The following is a 23,910-nucleotide window of genomic DNA, read 5'->3' as shown; positions in this document are numbered from 1 at the left end:
GCCTACAATTGTTCCAAGTTGTAGGTTGTTTTTGTTTGACTTTACTTTTGTTTGGTTTGTTTTGTTTTGGATGGTTTTAAGGATAGTTTTCCGCTGTGCATCTTTGATAATTGCCTTAGCCGTTTTCACGGTGGCGGTAATATCTTAGATATTCCTATTTAAATTTTTAAACATGGCAAAACAAGTATTTTAAAAGAAAGGAATTTCTAGGATGTTACAGTTAATTAGTAAATTCACTTAGTTTTTGAGATCTTTTTATTGCTACAGTGGTATTTTTAGTATACCATTATACTTACAGTGAAACTTTTAATGTACTACTAGAATATAAACAATTTTACTAGTGTACTATTATAGCTATTATAGGTAACAATGGTACAAATATTGAACCACTAGGAAAAAAATATTCACCACTCTTTTGTCGTATAGCTACTATTTACTTGGCACGTAAATAGCAGCTATGCGTCAATACTTAACAAGTAATTTTCAAAATGACATTAATACGCGGTAATATTTGACAAATTTAACTTTTTTTTTAATGTTTGAGACATGCAAGGTAGCATGTACTGTGAAGTCTCCATCTGTTTCATACCCACCCCATCCCCCACTGTCACGGCTCTCCCGTTGTACAAGTCTCACCCCATCCCCCAATCAATCTACAACTTTCAAAGGCAGACCCTACTAAGCTGATCAATCTAGCACAAAAAACCAAGTACCCAAGAAGCAAAATAGATCAAGCAATCAAATTTCACAATTCAAGTCAATAATCTAACAAATCAAAAATCATCAAAAACTCGAAATTAATGAAACCAGAAAAGTTTATACCTTTGTCATAAAAATATAATCCAAAAGGAGGTTCATCTTGAATTATTACCAGGACCAACAGTAAGAGGCCAATGATAAGAAACCACTGAAGCATACTTGATCCCTGACTGCACCATCATTCCATTCCCACCATTACTAAACTGAATATAATTATAATGATTATTACTATAATTATGATTATGATTTTGATTATTCTAATTCTGCTCAAACCCATTATCATTCCCATCATCAAAATTCTGGTGGGAGGGAAGAGAGAGTATAGTGGTACCGGAGGTTGGTGGCAGCGTTTGTTAGCAACTAAAGGTCTATTCTCATAGGCTAAACTCAGCTGAACTAAACTAAACTGAACTGAAATGAATATTTTACAAGAAAAGGAAATTAGGAGCTGAACTGAACTGAAATGAAATAAACGTATGAGAAAAGGCCCTAAGGTGTTGTGGGATTTGTCAAGGGAAGTGCTTGTGAGGACTCAGGAGAGAACAAGTGATGGACATGGTGGTGTTGGTGATTTCAAGTATTAATCAAGGGAATTCATAATTTCATATTAATTGGATTAGTTTTAGTACTTAAATATGTTTATGAGAGTGAGGAATAATTCAAGTGGTTAGAGCTCCCTTCCTCTTCCAAGAGATCTTGGGATCGATTAACATGCTGGATTCTAGAGTGTGATCAAATGTGTTTTCAAGTCCATGCATGTATCTAATTCTAATTTCTGTCCATCGGCTACAACAGTCCTGTGTATGTAAGAGTATGTGATCAAATTAAATGGGGTGTTACTTCATTTCTGCAATATGTGAATGTACAGTAAAATGCCAATTGAAATTGTAATCGAGAGTTATGTTCAAGAAGCAATATTTTTTACCCAATAGAATGTACAGCCTCTACGGGCTAAGGTTAATTCATTAACATCATACAACATTTTTTATGTTCAAGAAGCTGGTGAAGTATATAAACAATGCTTAGACTGCCATAAGTTATGTTTTCAATAAAAATTTAAGGTAGCACCATTTATCTTCATTACTCCGTACCCCATACCAAGGCTTTACACTCTCAAACCCTAATTTGGAAACACTAAATCTACTACCACTACTCACAGATTTCCCAACATAATTTGTTAGTACTACTGCAGATAACTAAACAGCAGCAGCAACATGGGTAAAGCTATCTACACGACACGCACAAAAATTGAACATTTTGAGTGAATCAACTTTCTTGGTACACAAATACAAATGGAACAAAAGAAATTTAATACACCTCTTCACTCAAGAAACCAGTGGTTACAGAATATTGGGTTAGAGGAGTAAAAGCACCAATAGCTTTCGCTCCAGGAGGCACAATGGATCAGTTGCCGCCTGCATTACTTTGCGACTTTAGCAGGTGGGGCTACACAAGCAAGCTTCCGCCTTCAGTAACCATGAAGTATAAACAGTATTGGTTAATGATTTCAGTTAGCATGTGATTAAACACACAAGCCCAGACAGCATGAACTTGCATGCTGCATATGGTGTTTGACTTGTACTGGGACAGATCAGGTGCAGCAGTCTCATCAATTAAATACAGTCAGGTGGTTTGGATGTTATGTTCCAACAAGAAATGGAATCTGTCATCATTCAGAAGCAGCACTTAGCGCTAGATTTAGCTCCTGTGCAGACTTCGCAACTGAGCCCCCTCTTCTATAGAAAGCAAAAGGAGCTGGTTATTCAAAAGTCAAATTTAAAAGAAGAGTAAAACACAACCAGAAGATACTCTAACCTCATAAGCGCTGGCAGACATAGCTTAACCCTTTCAAGTTCAATGTAACAAAGGTTGCACCGCTCCAACCTACAGATTTTAACAGAGGCAATAATATCTTATGTCAGATGACCTTTGTCAGTTCCTCAACCGTCAACCCCAATTTTATGTTCTTCATAGTTGTACTTTTTTCCACATCCTCTCTTAGGGATGTTAATGACTCACCATCGTGGACAACACACCACGATCAGTCAAAAACTCAAAGCCCATCCATAAACAAACAGGAAAAAAAGTCAGGCTCATTTAGTTAACAACCAACTCAAATAATATGATGTTTACCTCATTTAGGCTAATGAACAACTCAATTGTATGGGTTCAAAAAAAATTTCATAAGCATTAATAACTTGGCTAAACTCGGTGAGAATTTCAAGGTTTGGTAAAGCAATACTTCGTGTTATGGTTTTGAGAAGACAAAAATTCTGAGTAGCTTATAAGACATCTATATACATACTACCAAAGGCAATACTAAGAGGGACACTTGGGCAATGTATTATAAAAAAATCTTACACAAAATCTAAAGTGAACTTCCTAAAATATCAAACTGCCCATTATAGCTATTACATATTTACATGTGTAATTATTTTATCTCGTGTGTTTTTATAGTTTCAACATATTTCATACTTTTTGATACTTGGGGGAGTAATTTCACTACGTTTTATAAATGTTTTGTTATATAAAAATTTATTATCAGTACAACTATTTAACACCCATGCATTGCACAGGACTAAAACTAGCATGAAAAATCTAGAGGAAAGAACAAAAAATCCCATTCCACAAATCCATTATACCCAAATGTGAAGACCTATGAGTTATAACAGCCTCTTTTGATCCAACATTTAGCAATCTTAGCATGTATAAAGCTCATTTTAACATATTCTTGCCTATAGTTTGACTTAAATTGAACTTAAAAAACCTTAAGTATTAACAAGCTAAACTCAAACAATCAGTCAAAAGCTCGGGTGAGCTCAAGCCAAATTTGAGTTATCCTCAAGAAATTTTGCGAGAAAGGACCTTTTTTAGTAACTTATTTGTAAGAAAAGACCTTACATAATAAAGGTGGCATATTGGGACCCTTTTTTTTCTTTTTCTTTTTCTTTTTTTTTTTTTTTGGTGAAAAGGGACCTTTTGACGGAATACACCATTGACCCAAAATTTCAGGCATTGACTATCACGAGCCGACATTAAAAAAATTAAAAAAAATATATCTTCTTCTTTCTCCTCCTTCCCCTCCACCATAGCACTACCGTTTTCTCTCCTCCTTCCCCTACCCCGTCACCTCCTCCAACCCAACCAGTCATCGCAACAACCGTCAAAACCCTAAACACTACCATATGAAAGCTGAACTACCAATCCCTAGCCATCTCACTAGCCACCACCAACGAAAACAAACCCCACCCACCCTCAAAAACCCTCCCTCCCACCTAAAACCCCAAAACGAAACCATCCTAGCCATAAGCAGTCGATGGTAGCCAAGACTAAGGGTGAGGTGGTTTCGTTATCAGGTGGGTTGGGCCACTGGGGTGGGGTTTCGGTGGGAGTACATAGGATTTCAGGATGGGGACGAGGGCTGACGAAGAATGCTAGCAACGGGAGATGGACAGAAAATATGGAAGGCGAAAGGGAAAGGGTGATAGACAACGCTGGAAATTTTAGGTCAATGGCCGGATTCCGTTAAAAGGTCCCATCTCACACAAAAAAAAAAAAAAAAAAAGAAATAAGGCCCCAATTTGGCACTTTTTCTACGGGAATTCTGAATGGTGACCCTGCTACGCACACATGATGACCCTCTTGAAAATCAATTATACAAAATGGCCTTAGTTAACAATTTTTTCCCACTTATTCCCTGTTCACTTCACCTTAAAAAAAATAACATTAAGTAAAAATAATTTCACTTCAATAAAATTAATTTCAGTTCAGTAAAAATAATTTCAGTTCAGTAAAAATAAGTTCAGAAAGAAGAATTATAATAGAAAATCAGTAAAAATAATTTCAATTCAGCAAAAATAATTTCAATCCGGTAAAATTAATTTAAGTTCAGTAAAATTAATTTCAGTTTAGCAAATATAATTTTGTTTCAGTAAAAATAATTTCAGTTCAGCAAAAATAAGGTGAAGTGAACGGAGCCTTATAACTTTATTTCATTAAATTGTTAATTTAAACTAACTATGGTTAGATTATTTAAAAAAAAACACATTTTTAAAAAATTAACCACCACCAAACATCTACCCACAACACCGCCTCCAACTCCACCACCACCTTCACCAAAACTTTACCACCTCACCTCAGCCTAAACTCTAGCACCACGGCAAAGGACTAGGTCGTCAAAGGAGAGAGGAGTGAGGTATTCAGAGTTCGGGTGGTTTGGGTCTGAGCCGAGGGGAAAGAGAGGGTCTGGGTTATGGTTGGAGGAGCGATTGTCGGTTGGGTTTAGATTTGGGCATGGGAGAGGTCGCAGGAGAGATAAAGGATGTTTGTAGGTTGTGGTGGAAGGATGAGTAGTGGGTTTGGTCTAGTGGCGGGGCGGTTCTTGGTATGGTGGGGAATGTCGGGATGAGGTGAGGAAGAGGGCAGAGGTGGTGGTGGCGGTTAGGAGAGAGGAGGGTCTTTGGCAAGTTAGGGGTTCTGGCGGTGGTCAAGGTTGAGCAGCGTTGCCGGCGGGGGGGGGGGGGGGGGAGCTTGGAGCAGCGTCGCCAGAAGAGGAGATTCTGGTAGCAGGTGAGGTTGGTGATTGGTTTAATTTTTTTTAGTTTTTCTTTTTTTCTTTTTAAATTAATCCAACCATAGTTAGTTTTAATTAATTATTTAATGAAATAAAGTTATAAATGGGATAAAATTCTTAAATAAGGTCATTTTGTATAATCCATTTTCAAGATGGTTACCATGTGTGCATAGCAGAAGTTGGGAGTCAACGTTGAGAATTTCCGTTTTTTTATATATAAGGTCCTTTCACACAAATAGGTCATTAAAAAAGTCCTTTTTTCGCAAATTTTCCTTATGCTTATCAAGCTTTAACTTTAGCTAGAACATGTTTATGTGTGTCAAGGAAATTTCTTTGTACAAAATGACATTACAGAAGCAAAGAACAATATAGCTTGATAGATTTACCCTTTCACTCTTTTAGCACAATAAATTCAGGATAGATGACCGAATTAAAGTAAAATTTCAAAATATAAGTCGCAAGATAGACAAAACTACAAGTCAAGGAAAGAATACCCCACCTTTGCTCTGCCTCAATATCCACACCCACAGAAGATGATGCAGATACTGCAGAATAAATTACTGAACCGAATACTCTCACCAGCTTTACCAGCATATCAAGTGAAACACCTAAATGCCTGAGTATAATCAAGCTGTTAATTTAAAGATCTTCAACAAAAATATAATCATGTTTATTCACTATATATATATAAAAAATAAAAAAAATAAAAAATAAAAAACACCAGGAAACAGAAGAATTGAGACCTTTGCTATATACATTGCTAAAACCTTAAAAATAAATTCCTTTCTAAGGCTACACCACAAAAATGGCATTGCCACCTTGACAGTACATCTTTTCAGGTTATGGCACTTTCTAAGCAATAGATCTTAAGCAACATCACCGAGGTATGTAGCACAAACAATCATATGGCCATATCACGGATATAGGGGTAAACCGAACAATGCTCGTTGGGTTAGGAGATGAGTCATGACACTAAGGTGCCTTAGCTCATAAGGACACTAACAAGGTTACTGTGTCTCATGAATTATCAAGAGAAAAGGCAACTCCATTACAACTATGACCATTTTGTTCCAGCCAAATGGTCCAAATGACGGTCATCATATTACTTCATATTTAGCAACGTCAACTTCTTCTCTTTCACCCTTCAAAAACCATGAACCGTAAGAAAGTTTAAGGAAAATTTGTCAATTACTACCGCAAATTAATACCACTTTGTAAATTACTACCGCAAATTAAAAAAGTTGTGAATTACTACCGCAAAAAATTTTAAGATGTTGCGATTACTACCAAACCCCCATTAAACCCAACTATGACGTCATTATATCACTTTAACCCATGGTTAAAACTCTTAACCATGGTCAAACATGGGTTAAAGCCCTTAACCGTGACGTCATTATATCCCTAACCCATTTTCTTTTTTGGGGGGGCTGGTTAAAGCCCTTAACCATGGTCAAACATGGGTTAAAGGGATATAATGACGTCATAGTTGGGTTTAATGGGGGTTTGGTAGTAATCCCAACATCTTAAATTTTTTTGCGGTAGTAATTCACAACTTTTTAAATTTGTGGTAGTAATTTACAAAGTGGTATTAACATGCGGTAGTAATTAGCAAATTATCCAAAGTTTAATGAAATCTTTACATTTACCTTTAATGAGATTATACATTGGTAGTTTCTGCTGCAGCAAAATTCATTTCTGCTATTTAGTTATAATCATGTAGAAATTATCATTATAACATCAGGTCATAGTCATATGGCTGTTTAGAAAATCTATATATATATATATATATATATATATATATATATATATATATATATATATATATATATATATATATATATATATATATATATATATATATATATATATATAGGTCAAATGAGAAGGATTTTTTGTGCATGATTTTTGTATTGAATGTGCATATTTTTTGAACTAAATGTGCCAAAAAAAAATGACTCAAATTTAATGTGCATAATATTTTAACAAATGTGCATAATTTTCGTTTTTTCAGAAAATTAAAAATTTTACCAGTTTGAAACACAATTATGCACATTCAATATTAAAAAAATTGCACATATAATATAAAATATATGCACATTTATTCCTTCTCATCCTTTTCATTGGATCCCAACCCTATATATATAGGAAAACTTGTCAAAAAAAACATTTTAAAAGCTTCATTTGCAAAAAAAAAAAAACCTTTTAAAAGTTTTTTGGTTAAAAAAAACCACCACGTTCACTATTTTGGCAAGAGGAAACCCATTTCCTTAATTATCCTCTAACGAATTTAATTAGACTCTAAATTCCTCCCATTTCTTCTTATTAACCTCTAATACTCCTAATTACTTAATAATTAGATTACTTCAAAAAAACCATCACCCCTACCCTTCTTCCTCACTTTCCCCCTCCCTTAGAAGCAACCCCCTCACCCACCGAACTGCCGCCCAAATCCCGGCACCTTTGGCGACCTACCTCCATCACCGGTTGACCATCCTTTTCCCTCTAATCCCCGTTGGCGACCACCACCCCCTTCAAATTTTTTGCTCTTATTTACTCAAATATGCTCAAATCAAGTCCAAATTGATTGCAATTTGATTCTAAATCACCCTACCATCACATACATACATACATACATACATAATCAAACCCAAAACAAGTATTAATTGCAAGCAAGATGCACAAAATTTAAAAAATAAATAAAAATAAAAATAAAAAACAAACAAAACAAAAAAAACCAAATCAATTTTCTAGGGTTTTCAAAATCAAGGAGGTGGTTGTCGAGCATTAGGGGGAAAGGGAGGGTTGTCTGACGGTGGAAGAGGTCGCCAAAGGTGGGGATTTGGACAGTGGGTCTGGTGGGGAGGGGGGTTGATGCCATGGGAGGAAGAAGGAGAAAGGAGGAAGAAGGGGAGGAGGAAAGGGAGGAGGAGGGGAGGGGGTGGTGGTTTTTTATATATATTAATTAAATTTAACTATTTAGTAATTCGGTGGATTAGAGGTTAATTAGAAGAAATTAGAGTCTAATTAAGTTAATTAGATCGTAATTAGGGAAATAGCAAATAGGTTTCCTCTTGCAAAAAAAATGAACGTGGTGGTTTTTTTTTAACCAAAAAGCTTTTAAAAGGTTTTTTTTCGCAAAATGGTGCTTTTAAAAGGTTTTTTTTTGACAAATTTTCCATATATACACACACACACACACACACACACACACACATAAGCAATGGGTTTCTACAAAGCATTTTACATCAGAATGACCCTTTTTGGTAGTGCCATGGTGAGGCAACATAGCACCAATCTGCTAATATGCCTCTCCATTTTACAATAATATCACTACTATGAAGACTAATTTGCAAGCATAAAAATTTGCAGCAAGCTTTTTACCTATCTATATCACTTTCAAGAAGGCTTGCAAGTAGTGACAAGAGGCACGTACAAATCTCCAATGTAACAATGTCAGTTTTCTCTGTCAAAAGGCTAACTACATCAGCAATGACCTGCATTACATAGTGAACCTGCTCTGAGCTAAAGAGTTTCTATTTTTTTTAAATGATAAAGTATCTTAGGGAAATAAAAGGAAAAGATAAAGTGAAAAATACATCGGAAGTAGAAAGCTTACACTATGATCAGCCATCTTCTCCATAGCACCTATAGCCCCTTTAACATCATTACGATCCCAAAATCTACGCACTGCCTGAAAAAACATCAGGAAAGGTTAAGCTGACCAAGTAATAAAAATGCTGGCAGAGATACCTCGTTCTTGTTGAGTACCAATAACATAATTGGTGATCTTCAAACTACAAATTGACAAATTTTCTGCTTCCAAATCATCAAAAACTCTCGAGATTTTATCGCCTTTATGACAAAAGATTTGTAAGGCAGTCAAGCATATAGTGATTTTTTGTGAAATCTTATCAGGAACTGCTAATACATAGACCAGACTTAGTCTCCTTTTGATTTCAAAGACTAGAGATGTGAGATCATTAAAACAAAGTATTCTACTATTTCAGTTCAATAGAGAGCAACATAAGAGGCCAAACATTGAGGTAGGCTAATAGTAGTTCTTAGAGGTTTACTTCAAAAATCAAGTTACTTTCCTGTAACCTTTCTGCCATATAATAGTGGGAGAAGGTTGGATGTTTTGAGGCACAAGTTATGGACATGAGATTAGCAAAGAACTAGTTGACGCTAAAATCAAAAGAAGACAACCAGAACAGATAAGATTACCTTTGAATAAGCTTCTATAAACATTACTAAATATAAACATGAAGAAGGAATAACTACCCATGTAAGATTGGGCAAAATCAAGTATTATTGGCTTTTCTCTAAGGCCCTCGATGCCGCCAAGACTTGAAAAGAGGTTAAGGGAAAGGATAAAGAATCAAAAGAGTTATTTAGGATGAAGTCATGAAGATCAAAGAAAGAAATAGAGGTCAGATGAAACAGGAAACTCCTTAATCCAGCAGATTGGAAAGTACACTTCTAAAACTAAACAAAAATTCATAGGAGAAACGACTCATAATAGTTGGACCTTTTGACCAGTAGAGACTCTAGAGAGGTCTTGGGACACTAGATATGCACTACTGCGATTGCAAAAAAAAAAAAAAAAAAAAAAAAAAAAAAAAAAAAAAAAAAGAAACAGCAAAATACTATTATACATTAAAGTTGTTGCACTTGAAAAACAACTAAGTTAATTATCTCTCCACCCTAAAAAAAGAAGGCATAAAAGAATGTACAAGTAAATGCCCAATACTATATTAGGTTTTAAAATTATTCCAAATTTCCAACTGTTCATGTTTTTTCTGTTCTGCATCAAAAACAGCAAAAACTACTTTCTCCTGAGAGATATTGTGATGACTAAGCCATGGTTGACTGATCAGTCCATAACTTAAATTTAGGGTCTAGCATCTAGGTACATAGTACTGATGCATGAACTGCTATTATGAAGGAAATTACCAAGCCAATAAAAGTTAAATGTTGGAAATTGAGATACAGCCCCCAGCTATGAACTCCCATTCCAAGAGGATAAAAAGGATGTGCATCAAACAACTCCCCTCCATTATTTACAATGCCAATTTTCTCACCTGTCACTCAACAGAGACTTACATGCTGGTTGAGGTAACTTTAGCAATTTAAGACTTACATTAGAAAACACATGCAGGTAATTTCTCACCTGTGCACTTCATATTCTTGAAACTTCTTTCCCACACACCCCCATTTTCCAGGTTTCCAACAAGACCCATGAAAAAATAATGATAATAAAGACTTTGCCACTATGTTTCAGACTATGCTAAGGGTTAAGTTGTTATCAGCATAACTTTTCTTAGCTTCCAGTTTATCCTAGACACCAATAAATTCAGATGTGTTCAAATAATGGAGGAAGAAAAAGAACCAACTTGCCAATTTTATAAAAATAAAAATAACTAACAAATTTTTAAAAATAATATAAGAAAAAAAAATTAATTTAAAAAAAAATAAAAGGGAAACAGAAGGTTCTGGTAGATACCTGTAATTTACCCAGACGTGATTGCATAGAACAAAGAAAATGATCGTGCCTTCCAATAATCTGGGCAATAATATCATCATCTGTGACGGAACTCACTGAAGGCATGTCTTTTTCAGTCGAATGAGAATTTCCCCGCGGCTTAGATTTCTGTGGATTATCACAAAATATATAGAGATTACTACATTTGTAGAAAGCAGATGACGAATATTTAATACCATAGGCGGAAATGAAATTCACATAGTTGCACTCCCTTTGTTTCAAAAAGAAAGTTAATTTATCCACCAAATAAAGAAAAAGAAAATGGAGGGAAAAAAAAAACACTTAAAAGAAGCAATGAAAAATCTGCAAGAGAATGAGACTCAATAGGATGTCAAGCACAGGAATATTTACATCCTTTTGAGGGAAGAGAAACAGATGTATTCCAGACCAAACTCTAAACAATCCAATGTAGCACTCATTCTCAAAATACAATATGCAATCTGCTAAACGCCTAATCCAATTTCACAAACAAAACTTTACTAAGATATCTCCTTGTCAGTGAAATTAAAGAACTTGTACATTTGTACCTTCCCTTCCATAATAAAAAAAAATAAAAAAAAAAAAAAAAAAAATAGATACTAACAAATAGAGCTTAAAAATACCTACATACTCCTGCCAAGAGAGAGAATCTATAAACACAATGACATTGTACATTTATCAGTATTCAAATTATACAGATGATCACCAAATGACCATTAAGTTATCACTGTCTGAAATTCAATCTGGTTCTAGCTTGGACAATGTTGTGGATAGCCATTAAAGTGTGCATTTTAATAGGCTGGAAAACAAACATAAGAAACCACTTTGCGTGGAATACAAGCACATATATTCATAATGTAGTAAGATTCTAAACTCATGGAAGTCTACCTCTGCATGTGCTCTACTCCCTACTGTTTAAACCAACCTTAAAAACTGAATAACTAACTTTAATTTTGCTTGATAACAGGAATATCATGGCTCAGAAAACAGTATATTTTAAGTGGTAAAGCTGTTCATAATAAAACAATATTCCCCGAGTCTTAGTTCGAAATTAAAAATCACCAAAAAAGCAGATTAAAAGAAAGGCATTTTCCTTTTAGTATGTTTGTTCTCTGCTTGGGAAACACCGCCAACCCACCCACCCACCCACTTTTTTCTCTCAATTTAATCATTGTACCCCAAATTACTGTTCAGTTTGAGCAGGGATAAAAGGAATACTAAAGTCTCAGAACCTAAACAATTACAATAGGAAAGAGATAATATAATCATAGACATGCAATTGAAATTATCCAATAAAGTATCAGAGCTAATGCCACAATGTTAAGAATACCAAGCAGTAGCCATAGAAAAGCATATGAAAGAAAAGGCTGACAGCATAAGGGATCATGGAGAGCATACCATCTTAATAGGGCGTGAGTCAACAACACAGCTTGCAATAGAGGTACTGCTGGTAGTAGTAGGATCTTCAGAAGAGGGGGATATTTCTCTATTCTCCCAGTTTGCAACCAATGAGCGGGTTCTTCCTAGTTCATGTAGAAATGAACACAAAATTCAGATATACAGATACCATAAATAAGGCAATCCAGAACATCAAAAAAAAGAAGAAATTATCAGGGATCAAGGCAATACCAGCACGTTCTGTGGAACCGGCATCTTTACTAGTTTTAGATACTCGAATTTCAACTGGAAAGAAAATATAAGGCAAACAATCACTTAAATTGTCATAACTGCGGGAATCAGAATTTGATTTTCTGGTTTTATACATATCAATCATAAGTTTGAAATTTGTTACTTCCACAGTTTCTACAATTTAAGAGTCAATCTTAAGACCCTACAACATTTTCTAATACATGATATTTTTATACTGCTTCAAAACCTTGAAGTTCCCTTTCAAGGCCTCTATGCCTTAAAAAATTAACACCATACATGAGCAATCCCTGTTACTCCCAAATCACTCATTAATTCGCCATCCTCAATCCTGACACATGAACGACACTTATAAATGCACATTTAACAGTTGAGATTCTGCTTAGAAATTGGGAGGCTAAATTCCTTATTCAAAACTTGAAAAGCTTGAATGATTGCAGGTAAAATAGCACAATCCTAGTCAATGATGAGAACACTGAGCAAACGATCCTATATTTATACCCAAAACTCCAAAAGGTATTATATACTTGGGAATAAGACTTTCTTGAATAACACTAAGCTCCAAATCAGATCAGATCAGGAAGCAAAGAGCATAAAAGGCTCAGAAGCAAATTTCTCACTGGGCCCAATGTTCTTTCCATGGGTATCTCAGGAAGTCAGGATATATCATATAATAGACTACTATATTTTCAGAACTTTCAGGAATCTGATGAAGGATAGAGAAAAGAAACCTTGACAAAAAATGATATGATTTTCATAAGTGTTTAAAAATGGTGTCAAGTGAGCTTCAACCACAGTAACACTGAGCAGGAAAGCTAATTCATTTAGCTCCACATAATGGTTTTCTACACATCTGCAGTCAATCCCACCATACAGAAGGACCACAGCTGAGACACAAGAATGATCGTATCAGGACAGAAGGACCAATGCAAACTTGCTACTTGCTAGAGTACAAACTAGATACATCATAACTTTCACATCTTACCCGACCAGTTGAATAGCACCACCTTGCTTCACTGTTGTTTACTGTGTTACAATGACTCATGGAAAAGATTCGAAGATGGATAAAAAATTAAGTGTCTAGCACTAGATCCCCAAATGAAATGTTATGTGATAAGTTGCCATGAGCAACAGATGCGCCGATTAGAACGTGATGTAGTAGATTAATTCCTCACTAGGTCAATTCAAGCCAAAGTTATCAAACTCATACTTGATGTGGTAAATTAGTGCATTAATATAAAAATATTACAGGAAGCTATCAGAGAACATACAATTGTCAAGCGGAGAGCTGGTAAGAGGCTGTGATGAGGAATTAGATTCAACCTTCATAGAGCCGACACATCTATCCTCTTTCAGGTTCCTCTCCGTAACAGGTTGACTAGTATTCAGGTTTCTGGCAGCAAGTAACATACTCTTGTTAGCAACTCCGCCCATTTCTGGTGCCTTAACAGCTGTGTTTTCAGGTTGGGCGGTAATAGTTGGCCCATCAAATTCTTCAGTTGCGCTTGAAAACCTTCTCGACTCAGAAGACTTAGACTGTGAAGGATGAGGAACAATTCTCCTGGAAAATACTTCCCTCTTGAATTCTGCTTGCTCTAGTCTTGCATCATCTCTTGGGACAATTATGGGCACAACATCAGGTTTACTGTTTATAGAAGCATTTGGCATTGATTGTGTTTTTGAGGAATTCCTTTTCTGAACTACCGCTGTAGGTTGCAGTGTGTTTCTTGGACTAGTGCTCATATTGACTCGCTGAGGGGTGCTAGGTATACCACCGGGATCTAACAGCAAACATAACCAAAAGGAAAACGAGTCAGCATCATATCTCTGAACAACAGCATTTGAGAGCGCAATATACCTAAGAGAGGAACAGAGGTAAATAAAGAGGACAGTCTAGTGAATCTGTTGACATACTTGGAGAGACTCTGGAATCTTTATTTGGCTGGTTTGAGTTTGCCAAATGCCTTCCTGAAGGTTTTGTTTCTTTTTCTGCTAAATCTGAATTATGTGATGTTGATAGCCGGCCTGATCCAACCTTAGCAGGGTTTTCGTTTTGTAATGACAAATTACCAGATGAAGCAGACTTCAATTCAGAATGTCCATTGGAGCGCGTACGAACTGAATATGGCTCTATCCGCTGAAAACAAAGTAACACAATGTACAAATCAATTAACTGTAAATCAAAATTAGTTAACCAACCTCCACACACACACACACACACCAAAAAAAAAAAGGCATACACAGTCCACTAGATATATTGATTTGATTATAAATTCACTTACCGAGATGTCAACTACCCAAACTCCAACACAGCTCTGATTATAAGAGCAGCCAAGAAGCTTTCCCTCATGCACATTCAGATCTGACAACCTAGACCATCCAACATCCACGGTATCGTGGCAACGAATCGGTTCCCAAGAAAAAACCTACATTGTGGGATTAAAAGATAAATCAATTTGGCATGTAATTATTAAAAACAAAAATCCCCAAGTTTCAGTTATTGCCAGCAAAAATAGGGATGGATAAGTACCTTTAGGCTTTCATGTAATCCACAGAGCAGGGTCCTCCCATCAGGATTAAAGGCCATACAACGCACTCCTGATGTCTTATGGGCACAAGATAAATTCAACTAATGAGTGACTCGACATCAGAAACTGAGTAACATGAAATACATCTATAAGAAGTCAAAGCCTGATTAAGCATTATTTGGAATTTTTACCTCAGGTCCTGCTGAACCAATTAGCTCAAAAGTCTCAAGGTCCCAGAATTTGACTGTTTTGTCAGAAGAACCTATGCAAGACATAAGCAAAGTTGATACAAAGATCAGCACACAGATAACACAAAGGGGAGAGTAATATTCAGTTAAGTTCATGTGTATACAATACAAACATCAGAAAAATATATTGACATGACTCTTTATGGAAAAGATACAATACAGACCAAATGGGTAGATACTAGATACAAGTCATACAACCAATGTCAACTTTTATCTCAAAGCCATATACTGATGTGTTGAGTAGCTCATTACAAATACTGAATTACACTTCCTATGTTACATAAATATTGCAACATGTAGGAATTTACACTTCCCAATACACAGCTTTTAATCACTTGTATCTTCAATTATATTCTAAGTAATATAATAAAAATTGATATTTTAAAAGTATCTATCAAGACAAATGTAACAAGATCCCACATGATTCCTTTCCCCTTTGTATAAATCATAATACATGATTATATGGGAGTATGTGAATAGCTAAAAAGCCCATATGATAAAAATATATGTGGAATGGAGGACGTATGCTCAAGGACATCTAATTCATTAAAACCCACTCTTGGTTATATTTCATTATTTCATCATGACCCTCTAACATGAAGCAATAATACAATAAAAATGGACCTCTATAAACTTTGATCCCCATACAGACTTATGATACGCCTATTTAATTATAAAAGAAACTTTGTGCCATAAATTTGAAGTTTCATGTGAAATCTTTTACAGACACTCAATCCACTTTCATCTATTGTTTTAGCTCTTAATCTAAAACTTTGTTGAAGAAAAGTTGAAGCTATGCAATATCAATATTTCTTTCAAAGCTACTCTAACAAAAATCAACAGATTTAATGCTAGAAAAGAAAATTGATATTCAGCTTAAAGGAAGCGTGATGAACCTGTAGCCAAAAGGAACTCATGCGGATGGAAATCTATGCATTGAACCTGCCCCTCATGAGACTTAAACTCATGTAGTAGTTTGCCGGCCGTAAGGTCCCACAGCTGTCAAAGAACGGCATCATTATAAGGACTGTGTACTCTGCTTCTTAAACAATTCACATAAGTAAACAGGCAAGTAAATCTATGGGATAAATGCACTCTAATTGAATTGATTAAACAATAATAACTGCAGAAAAAAAAGCAAAAAGAGGTAAACAGTTATACTGTCTCCAAACTCTCCACCCAAAATAACTACTACCTCCGATTCGTATTATTTGCAACTTTGATGTATTGTTTATGAGACATAAAAATTTCCAAAGTTGCATATAATACGACCCGGAGGTAGTACTACTTTTTCTTTTACATGGGTACAGGATACCAATTAATTTACATGTTTTAAAATGACAATATATGAAATTAGCTTTTGTCATGCTACAATTACACAAAGATCTTTCTTTCCCTATACAATGTGGCATTTCGAAAAACAAGTTACAATCTTTTAGATAGGTTTAAAGATATTTATAAAAAAATAATAAAAAATCTAAAAAAAAATAAAGCCAAGCAAGGGTCATCTTAAGGTTAAAAGTGTGCCCTCAAGCTGTTATGATAACAATTTGTCTACAAAATAAAGAAACATTAAGCTCCCCAAAGATTTCAATTTAGCCAATTAATAGCCTCAAAAATAAGAACTTGAACTCTTGATGCGTGCAAACTCCATCCTTAAAATCTAATGCTTTCTTTTTCTCCAAGAGCACCACCACATTGCCAACAAAACCATCCCCATAAATCAGCAATCCAACCTTTCTTCCTTTTTATTTTACATGCCAGAGAAATATCATTGGCAAAGATACCCAACTCATCCCAAACAAAACTGAGGATAAAAATCAAACAAAGATGATTAACTCTTCCTCCTCATGAAATCAACCAAGCAAATGGAATAGAAAAACCATAGGCATATTGAATATTGGTACTATATCAAGTCATACAATATAGTAAAGCTATGGCTCAAGTAATAAAGAACTTAGGTAAACCAACAGTTATCAATATAGCACCTCCGGAGCTTCCATCATCAGCAACTCATAACTGTTTCACAGGCTTTGCAACTTGAGAGTAGTTGATAAGGCTTGTGTAACTTTCTAATCTAAAAACCAAACAAGAGTAAGGCCCCCCAAATCTTTCTTATCTTGGGCCAACTAAAGCTATATGTACAGCTACATTAGCAGGTTTGTTGGTTTATTCCCTTTATGTTTTGGGACAAACTAAGAGATATTTACTCCCTTCGTCCCACAAAAAACTTCTCATCTCTATCAGAAACATATTGTTAAGAGGATGTTGGTTGTGGGGTTTTGTTTAGTACAAGTGGATAAAAATAATAAGGTAGTGAGTACTGTTTACTGTTTTTAAATGGAAGTGCAAAGCGGGAACCATAACGCTTTAAGGGGTTAGAAAGAAGCATTACTGCATTAAATATAGCCTTTCCCTCTTGCCACATATTTCTAACTCCCCAATTACTTGATAAGTGCTGTCATTTTCAAAATCTTTGAAGTAAGCATTGATTTTGTTGGTGATATAACTCCACATTTTTATTTTTTTTATTTTTTTGTTCAATATAGCTCCACATTGTTGATTGGTAACAATCAAAACTACTTTAGCCACTTAGCCCTTTAAATTTGTAAAACATTTATCAGAATTCTGGGAATCTGGGTGCTGCATTCCATATTGAACTATGAGTAGAACTTTAGCACTTCAAAAAAACCACCGCCTAAATATTCAGCTCTTGAAATCAAGACTTTAAAAGCAAGTTAAGGATATATATCATCAAATAGCATTTAAGAGCATTGTTTTATTGTTGACACATAAAAGAGGAAGTTCTCAAAGTCTTGGAATATATGTAGAGGTAGACAATAATCGCGAAATGTGATTAAAGTACAATATCATGGTTGGTGCCAATCCGTATCTTAACCACAATAGAAAAAAGTTTCTGCAATATCTGTTGCTAGATTAGCATGCGATTAAGTTCAATCAATGTGTCATATGAAGACCATTGATGGACCTACATGCCTAAACAAGCATGGTAACAACATCCTTAAATTTACAAGAAATAGCTAAATTCAGTAAAGCAAGAAAATTGTTCAATTAATTCAATATTGCAAGTTGCAACAATGAAAGGAAGAATAATAAAAGTGTAAAAATTGTCAGGTTGACATTATTTAGTATCCCATCTGAAAATTCCTACATCTTCCAATGTGTGCGACAATGAAAAACAAAACAAATAAATAAGGTATGATGATCATAATTTACTCTAGACGCGGGGAAAAAAAAACACTTAGATAGTCACTAGTCTCACTACTCACTAGAAGCTAGTATTATGAAGTAAAAGAGGCAATCACACTATACTGCAACTACACTATAATTTTCATAAAGACAATTCTAACCTTGACAGTGTTGTCCTCACCACCAGATACAACCCAGCGCCCATCCGGTGTAAATCTAATGGCATTGACCCCTCGAGTGTGGCCTTTGTAAGTGTGAATGCAACCTTTCCTTCTAATGTCCCATATCTTTAAATTTGTATCCAGAGATCCAGATGCAAAGAACTCCCCAAATGGATGGAAGTCCACAGATATACAGTTGGATCTATGGCCCGTAAGTGTTCGAACAACTAAAAGAAATATATATTAATTTCAAATAGATAAGAGCCTCAAAAACAAATACAGAGACATTGAAAATGCAATGTGCCTAATTACAGCTGGTATACATACTCTTTGCTTCTTCTAGATCCCAAAGCTTGATTGTTCCACTTGCTGCTCCAGCAGCGACAAGAACTTCTGAAGAATCAAAACCTACTGAGTCAATTCCACTTGAGTGACCTGACAAACTCTGCATGAGAAGTCATAGTTACAAAAGGATGACAAATTTCAACAAATTATGAACCACAGGTATTTGAGAAAAACAAGTGCATTCAATATACGTCTGAGAAGCCTCTTCTTATTTGTAAGATTGTCGTGATACTTACAACAAAACTACACTTGAGCTAACTCTCTGGAAGAACCATAGCCGCCAACTCTCCCCATCTTTTTTACAAATTAAAGAGAAAGGAACAACAAAAAAAAAGTACCATATACCACGTAGCATCCCCATGTTTTCTTCTTTAAATGATGAAGTTTTTTTATAAGCAAGAAAAATGTTCAACGCCACAAAGGAACTTAATATGATCAATGAAAAACAACTACTAAAAAATTTGAGAAAACTTAAATGCCTAAGTGGATATCTTCTATGCCACTTTTCCAAACAACATGTACAACACTCCAAAGTTCTCAGTTACTTTCCCTTCACAAAATCGACATAAAGGCAAGAAGTAAATTGATTCTGGCCAAGTCATATGCTTCTTGATACTTAAAATAAGTTTGTATTGTTAGTCTGAAACAAGTTTACCAATTCCGGCAGCATCACAACTCCACCCTGTAATTCTATGAAGCGTGGCTGGCACTTAAACAAAACTAATAAATGTTCTTTTCCCCTTATTTTCCTCTGTTTTACCTTTAAGGCAAAAATTCCTTCTGTGTAATCTTAATACTCCAACCCCCCCCCCCCTTGAACAAGACTGTTGAAGTAAAAGCAAATATACATGTTGTCGATGTTGAAGCTGAATGAACTAACCAATATGGCATTGGGTTTTCCAATGGCCCAAAGATTGACTTTGTGGTCTTCTCCTCCAGTGACTAAAACCCTTGACGACTTCCTTCCAATTTTCAGGCAATTGACAGCGGAAGTATGCGCTACAAATTCCTCTGTAACCAATTCGTTAAGGAAACAAATCCAAAGACACGATACATAAAAATAAAAGAACCATCGTTGGACAATGTAGTACAGAAACAGGGAATATTAAACGACTTAGGACACTGATCAAGTAATTAGGGCCACAGTTTCCAAGCATTGACTAAAAACTCTCATAACTCAGAAAATTAACAAAATAGTCCAAAGAGTAAAGTAACAATCGTATAAGAACGAAAAGGATACGTAGCTTATAAGCACGTTTGGTCGTCATGAAGGCGAGGCGGGAAGATTTAATCTATGACACCACTCACCAGTATAAAAACCTTGAAGAAGTTCCGTCTTGGGTGGACAGGACAGTTGCTGTTCATCTTACAGACCTACCCATTTAGATCTCCCCCAATTCAGCAGCAATGTATGTCCTCTTTTCCCCTTAAAATTAAACATTATACTAAAATCAATCAGCATAATATTATTATTATTACTATTATCATTATAAATATTAAATATATATTGTTTGGAGAAACGGTCCATTTTCATGGTTTCATCCTGACATTGAAGAGTTATATGAACCAAAGCCTGCAACACATTATCAACCAAAGTTGACTCAATTTATCAAAAAATAAGTTGAACTCCTCTTAATTTAATTTAAGTATATAAAATTATAAATAGCAAAATTGTAGCAATAAGATCGCTCGTTATAATCCTTCATAACTTGAGTTTTTGCAACCAATTGCTCAATAATCAGCATTTGAAGAACCCTAATTTGAGTAAGTGACAATTAAATTAAACGATAAAAAAAATATCTTACCTCGGGAGCTGCTTCAATGGAGGAGATAGAGCTCACAAGCCACTACAATGGAGGAGATAGAGCTCAGAAGTCGCTTTAATGGAGGAGAAAAAGCTCAGAAGTCGCTTTAATGGAGAATACACAGTACGCTTCAATGGAGGAGAGAGAAGAGGTGCAGCGCAAACGTGAGGAAGAAATATAGATCTAGGAGGAAATGAGGAATAGTGATGGCTCTCAAAAAAAAAAGAAACACGCCTATAAAACTTGAATTCAAATTATCAAATTCATATTAATTTCACTTTTCCATTGAAGTTTATGAGGGGAATTAGGAAAAATTGAAAAGAATAATCCCACTTTTCACCCATTTGCTCAAAATAATTCCACCTCGTCAAATTTCAAAAATAATCCCACCTTGTAACCCCATCTCCCCAAAATGAACCTTTTACCGGTTTGTGAAATTAGTAACCTGTTGTAGAAGGTGACTTGACACTTGTCACCTTCTAATTGGTCCTAACTTTAAATAATTAAAAAAACAAAATAATTAAAAAAAAATTAAATCTCTCCCAACCCAAGACCACCATTACAACCCCTGCCACCACCCCTTTATCGCCACCATCACAACCCCCTCCCACCACCCCTTTATCACCACCATTACAACCCATGCCACCGCCTCTTACCACCATCACAACCTGAAATCCCCACCTAACCCTGAACCCGAAACCCTAACATCCCTGAACCTGAAGCCCCGCCAACCCTGAACCCGAAGCCCCACCTAACTGGGAGGAAATGGAAGTCGGTCAGCCTCTAGATCGATAGCGAAACATCCACCTCCCCAACAACCCACGAAAACCACCTCCACCCCCGATTTAGGCTGATTTGTGGGTTGAGTTGCAAATTCTAGAGCTATTTTTGTTCAAATTGGAGGCTATTTAGGCTGATGCGATGTCGGTTCTCGTGATTGTTGGCGTGAAACACCTATACGGCGTGAAATTGGCGTGAAAGTACTAAACGACGTCTGAGGACTGAGGTAGTGGGTGTTATACGGCGGAGAGGCATAGGGTTTGCGGTTGTTCGGTAGCTGGTGGTGAACAGATTGGTGGCGCAACGCCGCTGGTTGCCGTGGTTGGTTGTTGCGAGGTTAGGGATGGTGGAAGTCAGGTGGTGGTGAAGGGGGTGGGAATGGGAATAGGTTGGAATTAGGATTTTGGGAGGAGGTCAGGTGGTGTTGTGGAGGTGGTTATGGTGGTTGACATGGATGCAGCTATGGAGGGGGTGAGGTGAGAAAAGAGAGATTAGAGAAAAATAAAAATAAAAAATATAATTTAACCTGTTTTACAAGTTGAAGGTAAAAAGGTTCATTTTGGGAAGATGGGGTTACAAGGTGGGATTATTTCTGGAATTCGACGAGGTGGGATTATTTTGAGCAGATGGGTGAAAGGTGGGATTATTGTTTTCAATTTTTCCTTTAAATTTTTTAATCATCAAATATTAATTTCACAATCTAGCTTTATTGTTAATTTAAAAAAGAAGATTGATAATAAATAATAATAATAATAACAATAATTAGTGTTCCTTTCTTTAAAAAAAATAATAAAAAAAATAAAAAAATATTGTTCCTAATTCTTTCCAAAAAAATAGTGTTCCTAATCAAGTGAAACTCTTTATGAATTATAACTTATAAGTACTAAACTAGTTTGTGATCTGGGCAATACCTCGGGTTATGTTTTTTTTTTTGGTGCATAAAGAGAGATCAGGGATCTCAGAAATGAAAAAACAAAATTAATAAATAAAAAGCCTAAACAGGAATTAAATGTGGCAAGGCCACCCCAACTATGTCATCATGTAGAATTCGACCTAAATCAATAGGCGGGAATTGAATCAACTCTAAGTGGTTGTTCTGAACGACACCTTGGTTAGCTAGCCAGTCTGCAGCTCTATTTGCTTCCCGATACACATGATGAACCTCCACCTGCCATGAATCTACCTCTATTAGCTTCTTGCAATTGTTGATAATGTGGTACCCCTGTCCTCTTTGTTGGTCAGTAGTAGTGATGGCTGCAATGACTGCTTGACTATCCAGCTGTACTTGTAATTTTGTTGCACCCATCCTTTTTGCTAGTTCAAGCCCATACTCAATTGCTTTAAGTTCTGCTATAAAAGCAATACAAGCCCCTAATTTAATTGCAAAAGCATGGATTAGCTTCCCAGTGTAGTCTCTTATAAGCCCTCCTCCCCCTGCTATTTCAGGGGAGCCTTTGGCTGCTCCATCGGTGTTAAGGGCCAGCCAACCAATAGGGGGAGCAAGCCATTTCACAAATACTTCATTCCGTCGAGCAGCTTGGTTAGGGAGATGGTCAATATGCTCTCTGTCATTCAGTAGACGCCAGGTTTCTTCGAATTTTCCAAGGAGAAATTGCTTAATATCAATCGGATTATCATGTGTTCTAAGACAACATTATTTCTCCATTTCCATATCCACCAAAGTGCAATTGTGAAGTAGGTTGGCCAAATTTCAGGAGAAAGATCATTCCTTATTTGAACCTTAATATTCTGGTCAATCCAATGCTTCAGATTGCCGATGAAAAACAAAGGTGAAGAGGCTGGCCCTCCAACCTGTCTCTAGACCTGTCTGACTGCTCTACAATCACGAAGGGCGTGCAGGGTAGTCTCTTCATAAGAATTGCAGTTGGCACACCAAGGAACATTAGATAGGTTTCGCTTTACTCGATTGGCATTAGTCATAATTCTGTCGTGCATTGCCAACCATAGAAAAACTTTTGCTCGTTGTTGAACCTTAATTTTCCAAATAAGATTCTAACTTCCATCATTTCCTACATTATCATCCTTTCTAATAATTGTCAAGGCAGATTTAATTGTAAATTTGCCTCTAGAGGAACTTCTCCAATATAAGAGACCACCCACTCCATTATTTTCCTTCAAAGCGTGAGCTTCAATCAGCAGTAGCACATTGGCAGGTAGTAAGTCAGCAAAAATTTCCCACTTCCACCCATTCTCTGCATCCCAAAGTTCAGTGACTGTAGCACCATCAATTTCAGTAGGAATAGTATCAATTGCAACATCTCTTAAAGGCTTGGGCATTGCCCAATTATGATCCCAGAATAGAGTTGTTGTTC

The 23,910-nt window shown here is 35.9% G+C and overlaps 1 protein-coding gene across 2 annotated transcripts; it reads right to left on the bottom strand.

The window, feature by feature from the left end:
• Window positions 1-1,662: 1,662 nt before the first annotated feature.
• On the bottom strand, window positions 1,663-22,115 carry LOC110702783 (katanin p80 WD40 repeat-containing subunit B1 homolog). Of its 2 annotated transcripts, XM_021880528.1 has the most exons (19): window positions 20,798-22,115; window positions 20,233-20,418; window positions 19,873-20,003; window positions 18,975-19,092; window positions 18,648-18,874; window positions 16,173-16,275; window positions 15,220-15,290; window positions 15,031-15,105; window positions 14,783-14,926; window positions 14,415-14,637; window positions 13,772-14,281; window positions 12,483-12,536; window positions 12,252-12,376; window positions 10,836-10,982; window positions 8,949-9,023; window positions 8,714-8,826; window positions 5,832-5,948; window positions 2,575-2,643; window positions 1,663-2,495 (listed from the first exon to the last, which is right to left on the bottom strand). In XM_021880528.1, the coding sequence occupies exons 2-19, from the start codon at window positions 20,258-20,260 to the stop codon at window positions 2,429-2,431; spliced, it is 2,397 nt and encodes a 798-aa protein (XP_021736220.1). In that variant the 5' UTR covers window positions 20,261-20,418; window positions 20,798-22,115; the 3' UTR covers window positions 1,663-2,428. The 2 variants fall into 2 exon arrangements, with proteins under 2 accessions (XP_021736220.1, XP_021736221.1); XM_021880529.1 differs by lacking the exon at window positions 20,798-22,115 and having other exon boundaries at window positions 20,233-20,437.
• Between the last annotated feature and the right edge of the window lie 1,795 nt (window positions 22,116-23,910).

This window comes from Chenopodium quinoa, unplaced genomic scaffold (genome assembly GCF_001683475.1).
Source record: "Chenopodium quinoa cultivar QQ74 unplaced genomic scaffold, ASM168347v1, whole genome shotgun sequence".
NCBI lineage: Eukaryota > Viridiplantae > Streptophyta > Magnoliopsida > Caryophyllales > Amaranthaceae > Chenopodium > Chenopodium quinoa.
The sequence above is the reverse complement of the archived record's forward strand: the minus strand, read 5'-3'. Positions and strand labels throughout refer to the sequence as shown.